The sequence below is a fragment of the Diadema antillarum genome, unplaced genomic scaffold (genome assembly GCF_040938485.1).
Source record: "Diadema antillarum isolate AM-2024a unplaced genomic scaffold, OU_Dant_1.0 scf00000035, whole genome shotgun sequence".
In the NCBI taxonomy this organism is placed as follows: Eukaryota; Metazoa; Echinodermata; class Echinoidea; order Diadematoida; family Diadematidae; genus Diadema; species Diadema antillarum.
This window is the reverse complement of record NW_027270924.1, coordinates 2,513,237-2,537,367: the sequence shown is the minus strand read 5'-3', so window position 1 is coordinate 2,537,367 and position 24,131 is coordinate 2,513,237. Positions and strand designations below refer to the sequence as shown.

Here is a 24,131-nt window from a genome sequence, read left to right as displayed (position 1 = left end):
CTAAATATGAAATACAGTCATTATGTTTATCAGCTTGAAACACTTATACATGCAACTCATTATAGAAACTTTTGTTTGTCGATAAAATCTTTATTTCGTTTATTCATGTTTTTCTTTAAAAGCAGGGTTGGCCCGTTCAGAGCCACAATGGCCTGCTTTGCAAGGGAACCCTGCGTCAAATATAAATTTTACAAAATTGAATACGGATTACAAATAATATCAAGTAACATACGTATACACAAATGGAAAATAAAACAAAAACACATGAAAACAAATACAACATAATACAATTGGTGGTCATACGAAATAATAAATAAATCAAAAGATAAACTGGTGAAGTGTTTTTTTATCGATTTGAAAATTTATTGACAGATTGTGGAGAAATAGGGAACAATACTAAATCTTCATTTACTCGATAGAATTCCTCAACTGTATCGAACAACGATTCATATAGCAATATAACTACAAAGGGATATGTATGACTTGCGTGTTAATGAAAGTTCAACCAAACAGGCGCAAATGACAACCCCTAATAATTATATAGTGTTTTACCTCTCAAAGTTAAAGTTTCATTTTGTGTTGTTTTAGTTGACGTACATAGTCATTACAGAAATAAAGAGGTAGGGGAAAACGCGTTATCAAGCTGTATAATATTCGCTGGCTGAGATGTCATATTGTATCATATTCAATTTCAAATTCACATGAAATTTCGTTTCCAACAACGCGTGTTTGTTGTCAATACAGATTCCAAGAAAACAAAACCTACAATGTATTACAACCACAAGAAAGATGCGTATATTCATGGAATGGATTGTTCAAAATAATAGCGTTAATGGAAAAGAACGAACCACGTAAAAAAGACAAGCTTGTAGGAATGTGGGCCACTCAATTACACTTTACTTATATCAAGTTTAAAAAGAAAGTGTCGAGTTAATCAGGAAGTCTTGAATTTTCCAAACATGACCTTCTCAAGACCCATTGTCGGGGCTTCGATCACCAGGGAGAGTATGGCTGCTGAGGCGTATGAGAAGACGACGTTTCCGACGTACGTGTAGCTCTGGGAAAGAACAAACATATGAGGTAATGACCGAAAGATGGATTACTATTAAGGTTGATATACTTTATTTTACAGTACAGAGGAGGGGATGTGGTGGTGGAGTATTTTGAATGGAAATCGACTAATGGAAAATTTGATTAATATTATTTGACATATTATATTACGCGGTGATTGTGTATTCACAATCATGATGAAACAGTGTGTCTGGGTTTTGTTGTCCTTACATTGCCTGCTTAAAACGTAAAGCTGCGTTTACACCAAGTTCCCTGCGGCCACGGCAACGCCATTTGCCGGAAATGTACGCCTTGGGTAGATGAGACATTCTCCTGTTTTCCCCCTTTCACATTCTAGGCTTGTTTGACCCAGTCCTGGCCTGGTAAACATATAGCTATCAGATGCTGTTCTCACGGCGTCTGGTCTGGCTAGACTATCAATACTTTCAGTCGCGTCCCGCAATGGACAGCCTTCAAGTTTTGTTGCGGCCTATTACGCGCAGCCCCGTGTTGTTGCGTTCATCCCGTGTTATCACTGCATACAAGATTCCTCATTAGCTCCGGGACTGCAATTTTTTTGACAGTTTAAAAATCTGAAAAAGCAATCACGGCATGTCGCGTTTGTCTATCCCGCCTTACCGCGTCGTTTCAAGTCCATCCCGTTTTGTCCACGGTGGCCTGAAACGGGGCTGATGTGGTTGCCGAGAACATGGTGTAAATGCAGCTCAAGGGAACCAAATATATATACATGTGTGTGTGTGTGTGTGTGTGTGTGTGTGCGTGTGTGTGTGTGTGTGTGTGTGTGTGTTATACACATTTGCTTCATTTATTTACTTCTTGGCCAACCAGCGAATTGGACTGAAATTCAAATACGCTCTCATTATAGTAAACATCTACCCAAATTCAATGACAGAAAGCCTTACACAAGCCTAAACTGCTACTTGAGGTAGAAACTTGTAGGTAATTATTGCACATTTCGTAGAACACTGCTCAACTTCAAAATCTAAGGAAATCACATATCATACGCATCGAGCAGAATAAGACAGACACAGTCATATTTTAGGCAAAATAAGGAGCCAATACTTGTGAGAAGTCTCGCTAAAACACAAATATAATGACCTGATGATTACTTATACCATGTGGAAAACTTGAAACACAAGCTCGATATTCGAAATAACTTAATTTGAAAGTTGGCATTTCGTTCCTTTACGTAGCGGATATATCTTATCATCCTCATTAGACGAGCAAAGCTTCTAAAAATCAAACGCTTTGTCGCCAAAAGAGCAATGTCATCCCACGAGCTCAACACCCACGAGTCATACGGCCCAGGAGCTCGACATGGGAAAAAAGGTCCATGAGTCATACAGTATAAAGCCCATGAGTCAGACAATCGAGACCGTGGGCCTTGCTTCCTGGTGTCGAGCTGGTTGACTGTGTATAGCTCGTGAGCCTAACAGACTTGAGGTCGAGCTCGTAGATCTTCATCACTTAGTGTCCAGCTCGTAGGCTGTGTGACTCACGGGCTGCTAGACTCATAGGCTGCATAACACGTGGGCTGTATTTTGACTCGTGGGTTGCATGACTCGCGGGCTGATCACGACTCTTGGGCGTCGAGCTCGTAAACGTACACCCAAGAAAGAAACATCATGCTGAATGCATCACAGATCTTTTAGAGTGGGCTCACTCATGACTTGTGAATGTACATTTCTGTAATGGTTGATAGAAGTCTGTAAATTCTAGATGTTATATCCCATTGGCGGGAAAGATGAAATCTGCTTATCAGGGCAGTTACTCCCCGAGGGCAATTGCTCCCGGCTAAAGACTGCTTAGTGATAAGGTTAGAGTAAATATTAGGTTTAGGGTTAAGTTTAAGGTTAAAGTTTGAGTTAGGGTTAGGTTTAGGTTCAGGATTTAGGATTAGGGTTAGGGTCATTAGAAGCATGAGAAGGGTCTGGGTAATTGCCCAAGGGGTAGTTGCCCTATAGACACAAACTTCGAGGCATCGGAGGAACTCACCAGTGACATGTAGTCGGAATGGTAAACGGTCTTATCAAAGATGATGTTGCTGTAAATAATGATCGGATGGAGCAGGTACGCACAGTACGTCATTTTTGCCAAGGGCACCCAGAATCCCCACCCTAAGAACACGCCAATGAAACCTGTAAAGGCAAAAAACAGCGGTGAATCATTTAGACATCTAAGAATAGGCCTTATGACGTGACACATTCGGTTTTAGTCATTTAATTGAATATGAATTTGAACTGAATTCATTTCTAGTATTTCACAACAAACCAAATACGATACATATCACTTCCATATCTATATTAAAAATAAATGCTATCATGATACTCATAAATGACGGAAGCAAGGCTTATAGGGTCATTTACTAACTAATGATAGTATGACGGATCCAACTAACAGCACTGCTTTATATGTTCCTACTGTTGAATGCGTATCATAGAATACATAATAAAAACAAAATTAGCCATTAGAATGAATATGAATTCTTATACGTAGGGGATTTTTTTTTTTTTTGATGGACCAGCTTCATTCAAAGTCCATGCTTGTTGTGAGTTATATGCTAACTCTAAAACCGCCCATATCATGAAAAAAAAAGTGGAAATCATAATTTGGAGTAGCGAGGATTGTACAAATCTTGCATTGAAGTTCTTGGGGTACAGAGAGGCACAAATGTTTTTATTTTGTTACCGTATATGTAATAATGGAATGATTGATGAGAAGAAGTGTTCCCGTAAATATGTGTACTTTCAATATTCTCTTCGTTATATTACTATCATTATCATTATTTGACCAAGAAGTAGACAATACAGTATACGTTAGTACAAAATATAACACAAATTGTATATTACACATACGAATGGAACAAGACATAAGGAAGGGAAATGCTGCATGCTGATCTGGGATAGCAACAAAACAAAACAACAACAACAACAACAACAACAACAGTATGGATTGCTGTTGCTCGGAAGCATATCAGCCAAAATCATAATCATCATAGCTTATACGGGTCTGCCTTCTCTATTTTTAAGGATATCACATGAAATTGAACAGTTTGATGAAAGATCTTTGAGTTACCCCATCATCAAAATACAGCAAAATAAAACCTTTCCAGTGATACCTCATCTGTTATATAACAGTTAAAAATATTCCATATTTTCTTATCATTTTCTGTGCTTTTTAGCAGTTTTAATCGCAAATATAAATATGACGGATCAACGAGATTGGAGTTAAGAAGTTTTGCCACCTTTTTTTCTTCTTTAAAAATCAAGAAACTCACCTCCATATCCTGTCAGACAGGCGAAAATGATCCAGGCCACGCCCACGCCCCACGAAACTCGGCTGAGTGTGAAGTAAAGCACCGATTCCCACTGCTCGATATAACGCTTGGTACCGCCCCAAATACCGTAAATCACTCCGAACAGTGTTCCCAGTGCACAGAACCAACCTAGACTGGCAACCAGCTGTTAGGTAGATAAGAGTATTAGCCATGTACATTTATTTACTACAACTGTATATTCAATCATAAGGAATTTAAAAAAAAAACAAATGAAGGATAAATCAGACCTATACTGGCACATGTGCACTCAGTGCACATTATGCCAGTAAGCCTGATTTAACATTCATTCTTTGCATTGCATCCACGTGCAAAGAATGGTTGAAATGTGGATTTGAATTAAGGACGCAGAGCTTGTAATTTGGGCCTGCTTTGGCAAATGTTGACAAAAAGAAATATTTATTTTTTAAGTAGAATTCACAAAAATATGCCTCAATAGCATGGATCATCACCAGTTGTGGTTGTTTTTTTTATAGAAAATCATGTAATTTGAGGAGGAAGGAACATACAAAGAGTCAGTGCAGTAATTCTAACTTGAAATGGTGATGAATGTAATGGGCCCTTTGCATCCCCCCCCCCCAAAAAAAAAAGGAAGAGAGAAAAAGTTAGACGAGGTGTTCACTCTTAAAACATCCGAGTCAGAACTGACCCGGAACTGGGTCCGTTGGTGTCACACACCGTTCCGGGTCAAAAATGACTTGGAATTTGGTCATGACGATCCCGAAAGGGGTCACCCTGACCCAATTCATGACTCTGAATGGGTCATATCTGACCCCATTCCTTGTCATTTCTGACCCGGAACGGTGTGTGACCCCAACGGACCCAGTTCCGGGTCAGTTCTGACTCGGATGTTTTAAGAGTGTTGAATCAGTCTATCGTAACTTTGAAGAATTTATAATCAATTGCGTTTGACTTTTACGTAAGTTCTTATTTATGAGTATAAACATGGTCGCATGGATTTAAAGCTAAACATATAAAAGTTGATTCAATAGTTTTGTCATCAAAATGAAGTTAGATCGAAAAAGAAAACAACACATATTTTGATTTGATTTATCGATTCCTGTATTATCGTTGTACATAATTATATTATATCCGTATTGTGAACATGCATTGTTGATATACCATATTTTATATTCATATACATAGGTTGTTTACAGAGTACTTTTATCTCCACTTACGATACTTCACAATGTGTAAGAAAACGTATCAGCGATATACAAGGAAAATACAGAAGGGCTATTAATAGCTTAAGCGTGGCTGGAATTGCTTGTCTCCCTTATACACAATACATTCAAAATATATAGAAGGGATGGATGACATAAAAATTGTGATTTCCTATAAGTGCATAGATAAGCACAGGGGGAAGTAACAAACCTCGTTCATGGTTTTAGTGAAGTACATGTACGTAAATTAGACACCATACACCAGTTGAAGTCCCAGGAAAATAAAAAGATATGTTGAATGCATTGTGAGATTGCGTTAGGTGACCACTCTATTAAAGAACTGGGAACTGGGGATTATTTGTGATTTCACAGTAGTAGAACAAGACATACAATAATAAAAAAAGTAACAAATCGCCAGTTTTATAAAGGTTATCCATTCTCTTCATCCGATACTGGAAACTTAAACTTTAAAAATTATCGAACTTGAAACTGCGACGAGTAATCTAGTGACATTTCATATCATTCAATGTTTATGTTTTTGTTTGTGCCTTGTCTTGATATCTCACTTTGTTTTTCGAGGAATGTATGGAATATATCAAATCTGACAAATGGAATTAGAGAAAACATAGGCGTAAATCATCGACGTCAATCAAGACGAAAAAAAATGATGTGGAATACTTACGATGGGCATTTTCACTCTTTTGTTTCGCAGAGAGAACAAGATGTATCCTGTTACCATGCCAACAAGGTAGGTTGGGATGCGGGTGTAGGGCTTGGAGTAAATCGTGTCCTTGCCTGGATCATCACCGAGATTGTCGTTGTAATATCTGACGTTAGAGTAAAAATGAATCATGTTCGACTAACAGTTGGGGACGATGATTGAAAAGTGCTCCAACTAAAAAAAAAAAATGGTTTGTCATTATGGTGATGTTTGTTGATATACATCCTGGGAGTGAGAGTATGATTCTAAATACTTGTCTTTGCGGACTTTTTCATCGATTCGAACATCATCTGGCAGATCAATCAGTTAATTCAGCTACCGCATTGTTAAACAATGCCTATATCGTTAAAAAGGAGATCGATTACACGTAGGACTGCACAGCCTCAGAGCAGATTCTCTTCCGCTTTTTTTTTTTGACATTGTTTGCGCAACAAATTTTAGTTTACGTTAGGAGGTATCTCACTGAGCGGCGAAGGTTTGCAATCCTAGCGAATTCTAGGGAATTTTGAACATGTTCTTTGAACGTGTTCAAAATTGCTTTGCGACAAGAAAAACTATTTACGACAATGAAAACTGTTTGCGAATTAGATTGCACTTGTTTACGAATTTACTTGCACCTGTTAACAAACCCTGAAATTCCCTAGAATTTGCTACGCTCGCAAATATTCGCCGCTCAGTGAGATACCCCCTTACAATGTCTAAAACTATCATCGGGATTTACCAAATATTCGAGGACTGCCCTGCGATATCTGGAACTATGAAAAAAAAAACCAGCCTGAAGAATTTCAGCACTCTCAAAGTCCTCTCGTGTTGGAGGTTTATTTTTGGCATCATTGCTTAAACTCTGGTATCACCAAACCGTCATGAATAGAAATAAAATAATGAGATGCTAAAAAGTTGCTGTCGCTTTGACGCAGTAACAGCACTTACGGTTGAGTGCCGTAAGGGTTGTAAGTGTATCCATAGTACCACGTCAGTACAGCCAGCGACGATAGAGAGATTACCATCAGAGAGGTGATCAATGCAAGACCGGCTTTCCTACTCCTGTAAACAACAACAAACACAACAACAACAACAACAACAAATGAAGAGTTTGCCCGCAAACTGAATTAACTCCGTTCTTTTTTCAATTGAATATCTGTAATTAAAGCTGCTAAAAACAAACAAACAAATAAAGCGATCAACAAAAGAATAAGTGACATGTTTAATCATAACTTAAAAATATTTATTGTTTTGTATAACAAAAGAGTGAGACGAAACTCAAATGGTGTTATTTTGTTCTATTTGATTGACTTACCATATTTTATCAAAAATGGCGCTAAGCCCACCGTGCCATCATACCATTCAAATAAACGACCGGATAGAGAAATATCGGAAGGTGTAACCAAAACAGCACAGCATCTGTAGAGTGTTTCCTACGGAAGCAGGATCCCAGATCTTGTTATCTCATCCTCTCGGCTCCGATCGAGAAGGGGAGAAGACGGGATGTGACTATGAGATATCGCTTTCTTGCCTTCTCGGAACAAAGAAGTTGAGAAGATGAAATCCTGGATCTCGTCTTTTCACCTTGTGAGACCCGGGAAGTCGAGAAGATGAGATCTTGGACCTGGGAAGTCGAGAAGATGAGATCTTGGATCTCGTCTTTTCACCTTGTGAGACCCGGGAAGTCGAGAAGATGAGATCTTGGATCTCGTCTTTCCACCTTGTCAGACCCGGGAAGTCGAGAAGATGAGATCTTGGATCTCGTCTTTTCACCTTGTGAGACCCGGGAAGTCGAGAAGATGAGATCTTGGATCTCGTCTTTCCATTTTGTCAGACCCGGGAAGTCGAAAAGATGAGATCTTGGATCTTGTGTTTTCACCTTGTGAGACCCGGGAAGTCGAGAAGATGAGATCTTGGATCTCGTCTTTTCACCTTGTGAGACCCGGGAAGTCGAGAATATGAGATCTTGGATCTCGTCTTTCCACCTTGTGAGACCCGGGAAGTCGAGAAGATGAGATCTTGGATCTCGTCTTTCCACCTTGTGAGACCCGGGAAGTCGAGAAGATGAGATCTTGGATCTCGTCTTTTCATCTTGTGAGACCCGGGAAGTTGAGAAGATGAGGTCTTGGATCTCGTCTTTCCACCTTGTGAGACTCGGGAAATCGAGAAGATGAGATCTTGGATCTCGTCTTTCAACCTCGTGAGACCCGGGAAGTCGAGAAGATGAGATCTTGGATCTCGTCTTTCCACCTCGTGAGACCCGGGAAGTCGAGAAGATGAGATCTTGGATCTCGTCTTTTCACCTTGTGAGACCCGGGAAGTCGAGAAGATGAGATCTTGGATCTCGTCTTTCCACCTCGTGAGACCCGTGAAGTCGAGAAGATGAGATCATGGATCTCGTCTTTCCACCTTGTGAGACCCGGGAAGTCGAGAAGATGAGATCTTGGATCTCGTCTTTTCACCTTGTGAGACCCGGGAAGTCGAGAAGATGAGATATTGGATCTCGTCTTTTCACCTTGTGAGACCCGGGAAGTCGAGAAGATGAGATCTTGGATCTCGTCTTTTCACCTTGTGAGACCCGGGAAGTCGAGAAGATGAGATCTTGGATCTCGTCTTTTCACCTTGTGAGACTCGGGAAGTCGAGAAGATGAGATCTTGGATCTCGTCTTTTCACCTTGTGAGACCCGGGAAGTCGAGAATATGAGATCTTGGATCTCCTCTTTCCACCTTGTGAGACCCGGGAAGTCGAGAAGATGAAATCTTGGATCTCGTCTTTCCACCTTGTGAGACCCGGGAAGTCGAGAAGATGAAATCTTGGATCTCGTCTTTCCACCTTGTGAGACCCGGGAAGTCGAGAAGATGAGATCTTGGATCTCGTCTTTCCACCTTGTGAGACCCGGGAAGTCGAGAAGATGAGATCTTGGATCTCGTCTTTCCACCTTGTGAGACCCGGGAAGTCGGGAAGTCGAGAAGATGAGATCATGGATCTCGTCTTTCCACCTTGTGAGACCCGGGAAGTCGAAAAGATGAGATCTTGGATCTCGTCTTTTCACCTTGTGAGACCCGGAAAGTCGAGAAGACGAGATATTGGATCTCGTCTTTTCACCTTGTGAGACCCGGGAAGTCGAGAAGATGAAATCTTGGATCTCGTCTTTCCACCTTGTGAGACCCGGGAAGTCGAGAAGATGAGATCTTGGATCTCGTCTTTCCACCTTGTGAGACCCGGGAAGTCGAGAAGATGAGATCTTGGATCTCGTCTTTCCACCTTGTGAGACCCGGGAAGTCGAGAAGATGAGATCTTGGATCTCGTCTTTTCGCCTTGTGAGACCCGGGAAGTCGAGAAGATGAGATCTTGGATCTCGTCTTTCCACCTTGTAAGACCCGGGAAGGCGAGAAGATGAGATCTTGGATCTCCTCTTTCCACCTTGTGAGACCCGGGAAGTCGAGAATATGAGATCTTGGATCTCGTCTTTTCGCCTTGTGAGACCCGGGAAGTCGAGAAGATGAGATCTTGGATCTCGTCTTTCCACCTTGTGAGACCCGGGAAGTCGAGAATATGAGATCTTGGATCTCGTCTTTCCACCTTGTGAGACCCGGGAAGTCGAGAATATGAGATCTTGGATCTCGTCTTTTCACCTTGTGAGACCCGGGAAGTCGAGAAGATGAGATCTTGGATCTCGTCTTTTCACCTTGTGAGACCCGTGATCGAGAAGATGAGATCTTGGATCTCGTCTTTTCACCTTGTGAGACCCGGGAAATCGAGAAGATGAGATCTTGGATCTCGTCTTTTCACCTTGTGAGACCCGGGAAATCGAGAAGATGAGATTTTGGATCTCGTCTTTTCACCTTGTGAGACCCGGGAAGTCGAGAAGATGAGATCTTGGATCTCGTCTTTCCACCTTGTGAGACCCGGGAAATCGAGAAGATGAGATTTTGGATCTCGTCTTTTCACCTTGTGAGACCCGGGAAGTCGAGAAGATGAGATCTTGGATCTCGTCTTTCCACCTTGTGAGACCCGGGAAATCGAGAAGATGAGATTTTGGATCTCGTCTTTTCACCTTGTGAGACCCGGGAAGTTGAGAAGATGAGATCTTGGACCTGGGAAGTCGAGAAGATGAGATCTTGGATCTCGTCTTTCCACCTTGTGAGACCCGGGAAGTTGAGAAGATGAGATCTTGGATCTCGTCTTTTCACCTTGTGAGACCCGGGAAGTCGAGAAGATGAGATCTTGGATCTCGTCTTTTCACCTTGTGAGACCCGGGAAGTCGAGAAGATGAGATCTTGGATCTCGTCTTTTCACCTTGTGAGACCCGGGAAGTCGAGAAGATGAGATCTTGGATCTCGTCTTTTCACCTTGTGAGACCCGGGAAGTTGAGAAGATGAGATCTTGGACCTGGGAAGTCGAGAAGATGAGATCTTGGATCTCGTCTTTCCACCTTGTGAGACCCGGGAAGTTGAGAAGATGAGATCTTGGATCTCGTCTTTCCACCTTGTGAGACCCGTGAAGTCGAGAAGATGAGATCTTGGATCTCGTCTTTTCACCTTGTGAGACCCGGGAAATCGAGAAGATGAGATCTTGGATCTCGTCTTTTCACCTTGTGAGACCCGGGAAGTCGAGAAGATGAGATCTTGGATCTCGTCTTTCCACCTTGTGAGACCCGGGAAGTCGAGAAGATGAGATATTGGATCTCGTCTTTTCATCTTGTGAGACCCGGGAAGTCGAGAAGATGAGATCTTGGATCTCGTCTTTCCACCTTGTGAGACCCGGGAAGTCGAGAAGATGAGATTTTGGATCTCGTCTTTTCACCTTGTGAGACCCGGGAAATCGAGAAGATGAGATCTTGGATCTCGTCTTTCCACCTTGTGAGACCCGGGAAATCGAGAAGATGAGATTTTGGATCTCGTCTTTTCACCTTGTGAGACCCGGGAAGTCGAGAAGATGAGATCTTGGATCTCGTCTTTCCACCTTGTGAGACCCGGGAAGTCGAGAAGATGAGATTTTGGATCTCGTCTTTTCACCTTGTGAGACCCGGGAAGTTGAGAAGATGAGATCTTGGACCTGGGAAGTCGAGAAGATGAGATCTTGGATCTCGTCTTTCCACCTTGTGAGACCCGGGAAGTTGAGAAGATGAGATCTTGGATCTCGTCTGTTCACGTTGTGAGACCCGGGAAGTCGAGAAGATGAGATCTTGGATCTCGTCTTTCCACCTTGTGAGACCCGGGAAGTTGAGAAGATGAGATCTTGGATCTCGTCTTTTCACCTTGTGAGACCCGTGAAGTTGAGAAGATGAGATCTTGGATCTCGTCTTTTCACCTTGTGAGACCCGGGAAGTCGAGAAGATGAGATCTTGGATCTCGTCTTTTCACCTTGTGAGACCCGGGAAGTCGAGAAGATGAGATCTTGGATCTCGTCTTTTCACCTTGTGAGACCCGGGAAGTCGAGAAGATGAGATCTTGGATCTCGTCTTTTCACCTTGTGAGACCCGGGAAATCGAGAAGATGAGATTTTGGATCTCGTCTTTTCACCTTGTGAGACTCGGGAAGTCGAGAAGACGAGACCTCACTACTCGCCTTTTTGACTCCTTGACCGAGAAGACGAGAAAACGAGATCTCACCATTCATCTTTGATCTCGTTGGTCCGAGAAGTCAAGAGGACGAGATCTCACCATTCGCCTTTTGACTCCTTGGTTCAATAAGACGAGATCTCATCATTCCCCTTTTTGACTCTTTAATCCGAGAAGTCGAAAAGACAAGATCTCACTACTCGCCTTTTCGCCATTTCGGTCAGAAAAAGACGAGACGACAAGATCTCATCACAGGCCTTTTCGTCTTTTCACCCCGAGAAGACGAGAAGATCACCTTGTCGTCTTCCCGGATGTCCTTGTAACATGCAGAGTTGTGTTCATTCACCATTGTCACTGGACGAGAGGAAGCGTTTAACATACCTTTTTTTTCGGGTACTCTGTCTGTGTTTATTATTTCCGTAGAAGCACACATATATGCTACTTTTTAGTTGTAAGTTATTCGAAGAACAATAACAATGACAGGTAGTTTTGGCGTTATTTAATGTGGGATCACACACACGTCCAAAGGGGACACAAAGCACGAGGGGTGCTATTCTGGTAGAAAATAATATCCTACTTTCTTTAGGATGAACCATACTATACGCCATAATAAGCGAAGTATTGCATAGGACACGGTCGGTGACATGAATGACAATTGGATAGGCGGTTACCACGGTTATCCTTAAACTGGACTCACTTGTACAAGATGACGAGAATGATTGGGCTGATGACGAAGAACTGCATATCATTGGCCAGGTACCAACTCCAACTCATGCACTTTAGTGATCGAGACATGGCGAAACAAGAGGAGCAAAAATAAAATAAAGGAAATGTGGAATTTGAGAAAGAAACGACGTTGGAACATTCTCTGGTTTAAGATTACTGCAATACAGTCCTAGGCACACAAAAAAACCAACAACAACAACAACAACAACAACAACAAAACTTGATCTCTCATTCTCCCAAGGAAAAAAAAATGAAAGCAAACTACAGTATAACCAGATTCCCGACGAATTTGTGGTAACATAGGAAACAATGTGGAGGGGTTTGCAGTTTTACTCAAAAGTACACAGGCAACAAGTTAACACGCATATATTATATTCTAAGGGTCCTTGGACCTTTACCTTTTCCAAGTATTCAACATACCAGAGATGGGAGAATTACATTACCTTACTTAGCCAAGAAGTTTAGAAAACAAGTAAAAGACTTTGGAGCCTGTGCTAATCGGCACTTCAAGGGTTCTGAGAGATGATGTAATACATAACCTTTACGAGACATGAAGAGGCTTTGATGTTTGTTCCACCAAAGTCTCTTTCATTTGTTTCAGTTCATACAGTGACTCTCAATAATAGCTAAATAGTATCCAGCTTCACAATGGCGAGATTGCATTGGACATGATCTGGCTCAAATTCGAGTCGGACCCTATTTACATAACCTTCCTTACGCTTGATCGATCATGAAATGATTTTCCTTTTTCTTTCTTTTTTTTTTGTTGATAAACCTCATCACCGAGCAACCACCAGCGAACTTTCGCTTCATGACTCTAATTGTTATGACGCACCTCCCTCCCGGGTTGAATGACGTGAGCTCTCAAGAATGGGAAAAGCTGTGTCATGCAAGCGCAGGACAACATATATATATATATATATATATATATATATATATATCCCCTAGATATTGGCGTCGTAATACTTGCGTCGTAAATCGAAAGCTCTCTTTCATGATCTGAACAGTTATCAATCGTCATCAAACACTGGTACAATCAAGAACATCTGCTGTTCAATCTCATATGGTTAGTCTGAAAAGAAATAGTAAAATTTTCATAAACACAGTCGTGAAAATTCGACCAAAATCGGAAGAATGTAACGAAGTTATGAAATTTCGACATTTTCGCATGTTTTAAAAAACAATTCTAGAACAGTTGATATGAATATGCAAATCGTATTGAGCTGAGGATGTCATTTCCAATATGATTCATTGATTGTGTACAAAAAAGCAACGACAAAAATCTATTTTTCTACAATAAATGTGTGAAAGATAATATCATTCTTGGCTGAATTAGTAAATAGTAATGATCAGCCTGAGATTATGTTACGTAATTGTGTTTGAAAACAAAATGGAAATGTCAACTCTTTTTTTTTTCATAAAGCTTATGCAAGTTTTTAGGCAATGACGTCATCAACTCTCCAATTTGCATGTTCATATTGACTGTTTCAAAAGTATTTTGTGAAAATTAGCGAAATTTCACAATTTCATACCTTTCTAAATTAGGCTATATATATATATATATATATATATATATATATATATATACATATATATATATATATTTATTTATTTATTTATTTTCATTTTTTTTATCATTGTTATCTTTTTTAATCCGATTTGATTTTGTGCCGGTAAAATTTTGCTCTTTCTACCACACAATTGGTGTGGGATTTCCCCTATCATTGCAGGCTAAAACTTACAGCTGTTCCCAGATTGTATGGCCATGGGTAAAAGTTATTTATGTAGAGCGGGTGGGTCCACCACACGTTGATGCAGGAATTTCTTTCGTGGTCGTGAAAATCCTGGTTGCGGGGCCCTTCGGCGAAGTGGGGCATCAGAAGCACGAAGATACCCATGGCAGCCATGTAGACAGGGGTCAGGCGCCACCAACGGTGGAAATAGAAGACGCCCCAGCTGAAGGCGCTCTGTAGTTTCTTACTGTCGATCGCCTTCAACGTGAAGTAGGACACGAGGAACCCACTTCGAAATGACCATTTTTCGAGAGGAAACAGAAATCCAGTTTTAAGTTTTAAGCGAGAGCACTTTATAAATAAGATAAAAGGGACCTAAGTGTAACATGATCTCGACATCTTTATATTTTGTTTTTGTTTCAGAGCATGACCTTTTTTGAAGATTTTATTCACTAATAATCTATCTCTGTCGGATACCAACCAACACGTTCTGCCAAGTTGCTCAAAACAAACTTTCAGTTCTCTGCTATATTAGCAATTGTTTTAACTGGGGTATGTAAGTTAAATCAAACATCATTGTGACCGTGCAACAATAATGATAATCTTTTAATAGAATGTAACCTGTCACGTTCCCCTGAGATCTAATGTTTGATAATTGATGAAGACCGGATATCGACGATGGTGACAAAATTTATAGATGAACTGAGACTGATTGTTATTCCTTCTCATCACGTCATGTATTACGATCTCCATCCAGTGCCTATTCTGTCATTTATTTTCTGCAGTCGACTTTTTGATTGAATTCTTGACTATATTTCTATATCATTATGATATTAAAACATCACATACTGTATTGCGGTGACTCAAGAATAATTTCAACCTCTCACTAAATTAGCAATAATTTTCAATGTCACATTTTGCATTGAATGATTATGAAGTCTTTTTTAACAAGATATGTTCTAACCAAATTCATGTTAAATGTAGATAGATGGATGGATGGATGGATGGATGGATGGATGGATAGGTAGATAGATGTATTAATAGAATATAGATATATTGCAAATATTTTCACGAAGCAAAGCATCCTATGTATTCAATTATACAAACATTATTATACAGAATTATTCAGATGTAGTGGTGTCAGAATAAGATTTTAAAAGCTGCCTAGTTACCAAACACCCTACAATAAACAGACATTAAAAACAAACTTATAGTTAGTCCGGATTTCCAAAAAAAAAAAATACCGCTATAGAGACATACTAGATACACAAAAAAGTTATTGAACTGTACGCGACAAAAAAAAAAGCAAGCTACATACCTCAAAACGAAAAACGTGTCCACGGAGAAGGTTGAGTTCATAATAGCCAAAAACCCGAAGCTGTATGCGATCTCATCAACCTGGGCAGGGTTCGCTTTTCGAAGAATAAAAAGGGGAAATGTGATGTGTTATTTCTCTATTATGTCATCCCATCGTAGTACACGTATCACTTCACGATTTTGGAGTTTTGATGAATTCACCATCAAATTCTCCAGTCAATAGAATCAATTAAAATAGATTGGATCTAGAGTAGATTAGAAATATGCCAGCATGGTAGAATGTTGACATAAATGGGAAGACGTGTTTCACATTGCTGTCCTAAAGTCTGTTTAAATCTGCTTTGCGATATTCTGGAGGTACAATCTGAAACACCCGTTTACATTCTTAGTGCATTTTGTACGCCTCGTGCATGTAAAGTGATACATTTTACTCTGTCCATAGCAGCGAGCTGCTTGTATCGAGGGTATTATTGTCATTACTATGTCATTAATATCAAGTAAAGGGGAAAAAATGAAAGGAAGCAAATTTTACATTGAAAAGAGAGGGGTAATGAGTCAACTGAAATACTCACCGTAGTATCCGAAGTAGAATTGGCCGGAATGCCCGAGTATGACCCACCACATGCTCAAGACCCGAATACCGTTCAGGGCCGCCAGAGTGCTGGAGGATTTCTTGGCACTGAGCATCTTGGGGAGATTTGTTATAGCCGAGAAGGACATCAGGATTCCATCAAGTACAGCTTGATTGGAAAGTATAAGAAAAGAAGAAAAAGAAGAAGAAGAAGAAGAAGAAGAAGAAGAAGACCGATGCAGTTGTTTAAGATCTCACTTCTGTAAGTGAAACGTTTAGCTCGTGTTTGCAAACTGTATCTCTGATTCTTACCGAATTTTGTAAGCACTGGGGTTTTGCAATCAATGGGTCATATGTCAAAGTCTATTCTGTTTTGATACTATGAACGGGAAGTAGCTCTCTTTTGCATATCCACCTCAGTGGTACGTTCTCGTCACCCCAAGACTCACACATCACATGCACATTCTCAGACAAAACTATATCGTATCCATCGACTCTGAAACGATGCACTACATTTCTGAAATGAACTCTTATACTGTACGTCACAATGAGCAATGATGGGCAGACTTCTGTTTAAGACCATCTCTTCCCCTGTTCTAGACCATTTAAATCTCACATCTCTTGCTAACGACAATTACAACAAACAAATTACAAACTTCCAATGGGGCTGCAGAAGAGGACGTTCGACACTATATTCAAATAATGTGCATCACTTCTGAAAATTGCATTATCACTGAATCAAGTGCACGAACGATTCGACATTTTGTAGCAATAACATCCTGCAAAAATCAAAAAGACTCCGCAGGCTGCCCGGAGCACAATGTTTTCTACACACTGCTCCTTTTTTGTGTGTGGAATAAAGACAAAATATTTTCCTTGTCGGTAGATTTCCATTCAAGGGGAAATTAGTATTTGATCTTATTTCAACGTTCAGAAATTATTGTAGTACTTTTAATATTTGATAAGATAGGTATGGATTATTTATCATGTATAATGCAAATATTTACTCTTGCCTAAATTTTCTAAAGCAAACAATGTTTATTCTGAAATTCAGCTCACCCCAACCAAGATTGACTTTGGGTGTTTTCTCCTGAACCTCTCCTCGCTCGGCGACCTCAAGGGATGCGGGTTTCTGGGGTAGGTTCTTTTCGTCATTCTGAAAGCCTCCGTTTACCATCCCGCCATTTTTCACCTCGGTTGCGTGTTCGATTGCTTCCGGGTCATCAACCGATGAATCGACCATCTTCTTTTCGTCCATCATCTCTTCGTAGATGTTCTCCTCTGCTCCTTTGATCGGCGCCCGGAGGACCTTGTTCTTGAGAACGCGCTTGTGAAGGAAGAACTCGTATGCAGAGCCAACCATTACTAAAGCTACCATAAACGCCATGATTGAGCTGAATGTACGAGAGAAGGTTCATAATAACATGACTCGATTATATATTAGCATTGTTCAATTTTCCGATATGTAAACAAGCTGTTACATTTCGTTGACTGGAAATACAATTTGTTGAGATGAGTAGTTTAATTATTGAATACTGTAGATATTTATACGCGTATACAACGTGGTTTCCTCTTTGGTGTAAGTACAGTTCTCGTTCGGGATTAGTCTACGGGGCTCATTGAGGAGGGGTGGGGAGGGACGTCTTTTGCATGTGCGAGACTTGATTCGAACTTTGCTTCTTATTTTCAAGAGTCCAACTCTTTATCCATCATGCCACGGTATATCTCATGAGATAGCATCTAGATGTTGTATAATTATGATCATCGCTTTTCATTGATAGCTCATCAAAAACTGAACTGCGTTGCGATTACCGCAAAGGTCACGAAAACCATCGTATTGCCAACCGTCGGACAAGCAAGACAGGTGGCAAAGTTTCGAAGTTTTTCTCAAAGCAGATTTATTACCGCTAGATTTCTAAACAAATTTTGGTTGTTTTTTCTTGTGTGTGGAAAATATCAACATTTTCCAGCAATACCGAGTAGCCTATATAGATGCTGTCTACATTAGGAATTGATATTGTATTCATTAACATTTCTATATGACTTCTTCACTCAACGAAAGTAAATCCAATAAAAATGTACTGGAGACGAAGGCATGTGTATGCATGCTGTGATAGCATTCGAAATCAGACGGAGGAAAAATCAAGCCTTGTCTTACAGGAAAGCTATGTCCCAGTCCCTCCAGGGCTGCGAGTCAGGTGAGTTGCATTCGCATTTTAGGAACGTGTCTTCATTCGCCCCCAGCAAATTCCACCCTGTGATGAACAAACGAAATGGAGAATTGAAAACGGGTTCCCTAGCAACATCAAAAGTATATATCATAACACCATCAAAATTTACACACATTATATATATATATATATATATATATATATATATATATATATTTATATATATCATATATATATATATATATATATATATATGTGTGTGTGTGTGTGTGTGTGTGTGTGTGTGTGTGTACGTGTGTACGTGTAGTCAGTAATTCGCTTGGAGATTTAATGTGACGGTTCCTCTGGAGCACAGAAAAGCTTGATAATTTAATTCCGTACAAATCCATTTCATTTCTCAGTTGGTTTGCTTTCTGCATTTTCTTTCTTTTTTTTTCGATCAAGGGATAGAGTTCAATATCAAAATTTCGAATGATGCTGAATTTCCTATACATATAACATGGAGTATACATACCCATACAGCTCTTTTTGCAATTAACAATTCATTTTAAGCAACATCAGGGGAAACGGGAATTGATTGAAAAGTAATCAACTCAGACACAATAGAGTTTGATTTGGATTGCTGCGACAATTATGATTCAGGAAGCGCAATATATTAGGCGTTCGAGAAATATAAATGTTTCAGTATGACATGAAAACGCGTTTGAAAGTCGCTTTATAGCGGCTGCTACTCCTCGATTACATGAATAAAAGTTCACATAAACGATTTACAGTTGTTTGTGCGATATCATTTTCAGTTATCTGTCAAAAAAGGTTAAAAGAAAATCTTCCTGTTCGTACTTTCAGTCAATTCCTCTTCCTCCAATTTCACAAAATTATTTGTATGGAAAATTTTTTAAGGGCTTTTTTTCCCTTTAGTTCGTTTTTCGAAGTGCACAGCAATTACTGTGTCTGTACATGTACAATCAGATTAAAGAAATAACCGAGGAAAACTACTTAGAGGTATCATCTTGTATTTTGAAGTTTGCTCAAAAGGATTTTAGAGAAGAAAAAACAAGCTGCATGAGATGGAAACTACATCAAAGCGAAAAGAAATACGAGCAAAAACAGCAAAATACATGCAGCAAAATGTTCGTACAAACACACACAGATAACCAAAACAATGCAGAGCACGCTCACGCACATGAGTGCACAGACTAATTCCATTAAAGAAGGAGAAGAAGAAGAAAAACGACACAAAAATGGAAGAGGAAACAAACAAACAAAATAACCCAACATGTACTATGTACACATATACACACTGCATTGAGAATTCCGTCACAGCATTTTGATAATAATCAAACTCCATTACTTAAAGAAGAAATCCAGTCCAAATATAAGTTAGTTTGATTAAAAAAGAGTACAATTTTATGAGTTCAGCAGGAAAAAAATAACTGAAATCGGATGAAAAATAAGGAAGTTATGACATTTTGAAGTTTTGCTAATTTCTGCAAAACAGTTTTTGTACAGTGGACATGAATATGCAAATGAGTGAGCTAACTATGTCATACCCTAACAATTTTCCATTGATCGTGTACAAAAATGACGAAAATTTAATCTTTCTTTCATTGAAGTCTGAAGCTTGACGTTATCCCAGGGTGAATAACTTCAGAATAGTGATCAGTTACATATACGAGGATTTGAGCCTCGGGCATAATTGCGTTTGAACGAAAAACTGGAAATTTCAAAATTGTATGTACTAGTGCAAACTATAATATATGGTAAGTTGTGAGGGAATGACATGCTCACTTTGCCATTTGCATATTCATATTGACTGTTCAAGAAATGTTCCCCCCCCCCAAAAAAAATAGAAAATAATAATAATAATAATGATAACAAATAAATAAATAAAGAAATAAATAAAAAATAGTAATAAAAAAGATTGCGAAACTCCAAATGTCATAACTTCCTTATTTTTCATCCGATTTCGATCAAATTTATACCATTGAACTCGTAAAATTTGTCTCTTTATTATCATACTAACTTGTATTGGACTCGATTTCCCCTTTAAAGTGAAGTGACGTCATCATATTGTACTCGACAAACCAATTGCCTTTTTAAAGTCAATTGCAATCCCCGTAATATGGCGGTGCATGTAGAGAAATATCTATGCTTACAGAAGGTGTAGACAGTCTGAATTTCGTCTTGGGTACATGTACTCGGTGTGCATAATCCCCAGCCGGCAATCTGTGAAGGCGATGTGAATTATTCTAACAATGACCGTGTATTTATTAGTCTCAGTCATTATGCATCATACACATCATGCTGTTATAAGTATTTCGGGACTGATGCAGTAACAATGACAATCAAAATCATGTCAGATTTAGGTTTCTTCGGTTCTACTCTCTTGATAGTTTCAACTGTTTCGATTTTGGTGGTACAGAGCAAGATGTAACATTTTTATAATTGCGGCAATAGTGTCGGTCATCCTTGGGTCAATACACGCTATACACGGCAAGAACCAAAATAGTTCATCGCTCATTCCCGTTTGCATGTTTCAGTGATCAAAGTTCAGGCTGGTTCATCGTTCCTCCCCACCCATCTCAGCATTATCAAAAATACCTGTTTTCTTTATCTTTATCTTTATCGATTCTGGAGGATGCGATTTGCCAAAGTATTACGCAATGCCATTCTTTCTCCAAACAGTGGCAAACATGACGAAGCTTTTTTTTTCTATACAAATATAGCGTCAAGTAATCACAATCTGAAAAGTTATTTCTAAAGCAAGTGTTCAAAATCCTTCATCGTCCCTTTAATGATATGATTAATCATGGGATTCAACGAATGGAAATAAATTGGAAATAAACATAACATCGTGAAGTGCTTTTTTTATCTTCGCAACAAAATGACGTATGTCAACTTGGAAGGACACAAACTAAAACCTTTCCTCTGGGTAAAGACATAGAAACGTTTATATCTCTCATACTTTTGCCCCTCCCCCCCCCCCCCCCAAAAAAAAAAAAACATCGGGAGGGATATCATTTAATTCATAAGGTCTCTACCTGAACATAGAAAAGAAATTGGCGTTCAAAATTATTTTGTTTAACAGCTAGACTACTAAGTATCAGTTTACGAGACGGAGACGGAGGTACATCACTCCTTCGACATGCCCATACCGGGAAGCTATAGATGTAAGTGAAACAGTACTGGCCGTCGAAGGCGGGTACACCGGAAGTTATGTTCTCCTTGTTCGATTCGCATAGCCACGCGTCCCCGTAGTCTCGGAAACCCAGTGTATACAAGCCCTTCTCTGAAGGCAGTTGGCCCCGAGACGTGTACACTAGTAAGAGAAGAAATAAGACCATTAAACATATATATATATATATATATATATATATATATATATATATATTAGCTGGATGGATAGATAGACAGATGGATAAATTTCATTTAATTTATTCATTTTAAGCACGGCACATACTTCAATCCGGGGACTGTTCTTCCGCAGGTCCGAGGGAATAAAATACAACATAGATATAACAGATATAACAAAGAAAAACAAGAAAATAGATAGATACGTAGATACATAGATAGAGAAAAGAAGAAGAATTGAGGGAGGGGGAGAAAGATAAACGTTTTTGTATTTTGTTTTGTAAAGATGATTGACGGCAATTGTGTCCATCAAGCGAAAGTCCCTTTCTATACCCTATTCGTATCATGCAATCTTACGGCAAATGCATCATACACTGTAAAAACATCGGTGTTAGATTTAACACCACGGGTGTTAAATCTAACACCGATCAAACTTCAATAAAGGACCACACCCACAGGTGTTGAAAATGCACTGTGATGGTGTTGAAAAGTGTTCACCTGACACTTCGTGGTGTTAATTTGACACTGTAGCTGGTGTTATTTTGACACTGTACTGGTGTTAATTAAAAAATGACACCACATGGTGTTGATTTGATATTTGTTGGTGTTAATATCAATGGTTTAACACCCGTCCAGCTTCAATAAGAGACCACACCAGCTGGTGTTACTTTGGTGTAAATTTATTTTCACATTTTTTCAAAAATCTAGTATTTTAATGAAAAAATCTTGATCGTCTTGTTTCAATTAAAAATCAACAAGAAGTGCAGTTACTAAGAAACTCTTCAAAAAACAGTTTAAAATTTGAAAATGACACCCGGAGGTGTTAATTTAACACCATAAATGAGCACCGAAAGTTTAACACCAGCTCGGTGTTCACTATTTAACACCGGACTTTTTGCAGTGTAATTACTGTACATAACATTCTTGTCAGATATGAATATAAGTTTAATGATAAAGATTTAAGAAATCGTTTGAAAAAAAATGACTTTGAAAAAGAAAGAAAAAGCAGAACTACGGCTGATGTCACGGGCAGAATAAGAGGAAGGAACTTACTTCGTCTGGCGTAGAGGACATAGTTCTGTATGTCACCTAAGTATTGCAGGTTGTCGTCTATACACCGGGCGGAGACCGCGCCCAGGGGACCGGTTTCACCATCCAGGATGTACGAACGGTCTCCAGTGGGCGATACTTGGATCTTCGCCTTCTTAACCGCATCTCTCAGACCGTTCGTCATAAACTTTAGACAAGAACAAGCAAAGAAACAGGGAAAGACAGAAAGAAAGAGCCCATAATTTCATTCATTGATTTATCAATTCATTTTTGTATTTCCGACAATAACAGTTTTTTTTTTTACAGATATTGAATGCGTGAATTACATTGCAATGTACAATAAACGAAGTCCATAAGTTCGCAAAATACACTAGGTATATACAGAAATGATAGAGGAATGCTAAAAAGCAATGATTGTATAAGGTGCATTACCCCCCATATAGACTACAACGATACATGATCGATATACTGTTATAGGGCCTACATAGAAAGCCGACATCATGTCCTTTTAAAGTAAACTGTCAGTATAAAAAAAAAAGAAAGAAGTATGGGATTGAAGTCATTATAATTATCACGAGCAAAAAAAAAAAGTCTTTACACGTTACTTTGGGATGCAATTTCCCTACCAAAATCCGCTGGCAAGCTTCACAGTTTTTGATGCCACCCCTAAGAATATCAATCTTAGATAGTACATTTATCAACAAGCAGCAAATATATATGTCTCGTGCGTCATTTCTTCTTGACTTACCTCTGCAAATCGCACGTCATCGTTCATGAGCTCAGCAACGTTGTCATAGTCCATTCCGTTCTCGGCGAAATGTTGCTTCAGAGCGGACATAGTTTCATGGCCATCTTTTGCCAAAGACATATAAAGAATATACCAGCAAATCGGAATTCTTTCCGCATCGATGCTTATTGGGGCATTGTAAGATTGTCATTTCCGACACATGGGTGTTTATTCGATATTGTCAAACCATCAACACCTAGCCTTTAAGTTTCCCACTTTGGCTTTCGTGGCACTTGGTCTTTAGTCATTCTGTCAACATGATTTTTGTCTCTGTGTTTTTCTTATGATGTACTTCGATCTTGTACATTGCTATTTTCAGAGAGGCATGCCAATACTATTCGATACATCAAAATTATGAGCGACAATTTAAACGAATTAAAGTAAATTCCTTATCGTAGAATTCTACAATTTTGTTTGCTGCATAGATGTAAGCTTGCTCCAACTATTGTGGGACTTATTAGACCGTGTAAAAAGACGGACATGGTTAAACATTGCACTTCCAAGCAGTACATGTACACGTATACATAGTTTGAAACCAACCTCTGGAAATGCTTGACCAAAGCATGTCCGCATGTGGGTTCAGTTGTCCT

The 24,131-nt window shown here is 39.4% G+C and overlaps 1 protein-coding gene across 1 annotated transcript; it reads right to left on the bottom strand.

The window, feature by feature from the left end:
- Positions 1-934: 934 nt before the first annotated feature.
- LOC139744587 (nose resistant to fluoxetine protein 6-like) lies at positions 935-23,592 on the bottom strand. Its single transcript, XM_071655021.1, has 13 exons — positions 23,503-23,592; positions 22,758-22,941; positions 18,341-18,437; positions 17,242-17,576; positions 16,184-16,351; positions 15,613-15,706; positions 14,304-14,583; positions 12,533-12,612; positions 7,220-7,333; positions 6,251-6,395; positions 4,349-4,532; positions 3,067-3,209; positions 935-1,057 (listed from the first exon to the last, which is right to left on the bottom strand). The coding sequence occupies exons 1-13, from the start codon at positions 23,590-23,592 to the stop codon at positions 935-937; spliced, it is 2,037 nt and encodes a 678-aa protein (XP_071511122.1).
- Between the last annotated feature and the right edge of the window lie 539 nt (positions 23,593-24,131).

What these genes read in the sequence shown, in the direction of transcription:
- LOC139744587 (XM_071655021.1), bottom strand. Translation starts at nt 23,592, where the DNA reads ATGTCCGCTCTGAAGCAACATTTCGCCGAGAACGGAATGGACTATGAC. An exon ending in ATGACGTGCGATTTGCAGAG is followed by an intron (nt 22,942 to 23,502) that starts GTAAGTCAAGAA and finishes TCTTGTCTAAAG; the next exon opens with TTTATGACGAACGGTCTGAG. An exon ending in AAAGAGTGAAAATGCCCATC is followed by an intron (nt 4,533 to 6,250) that starts GTAAGTATTCCA and finishes TCTACCTAACAG; the next exon opens with CTGGTTGCCAGTCTAGGTTG.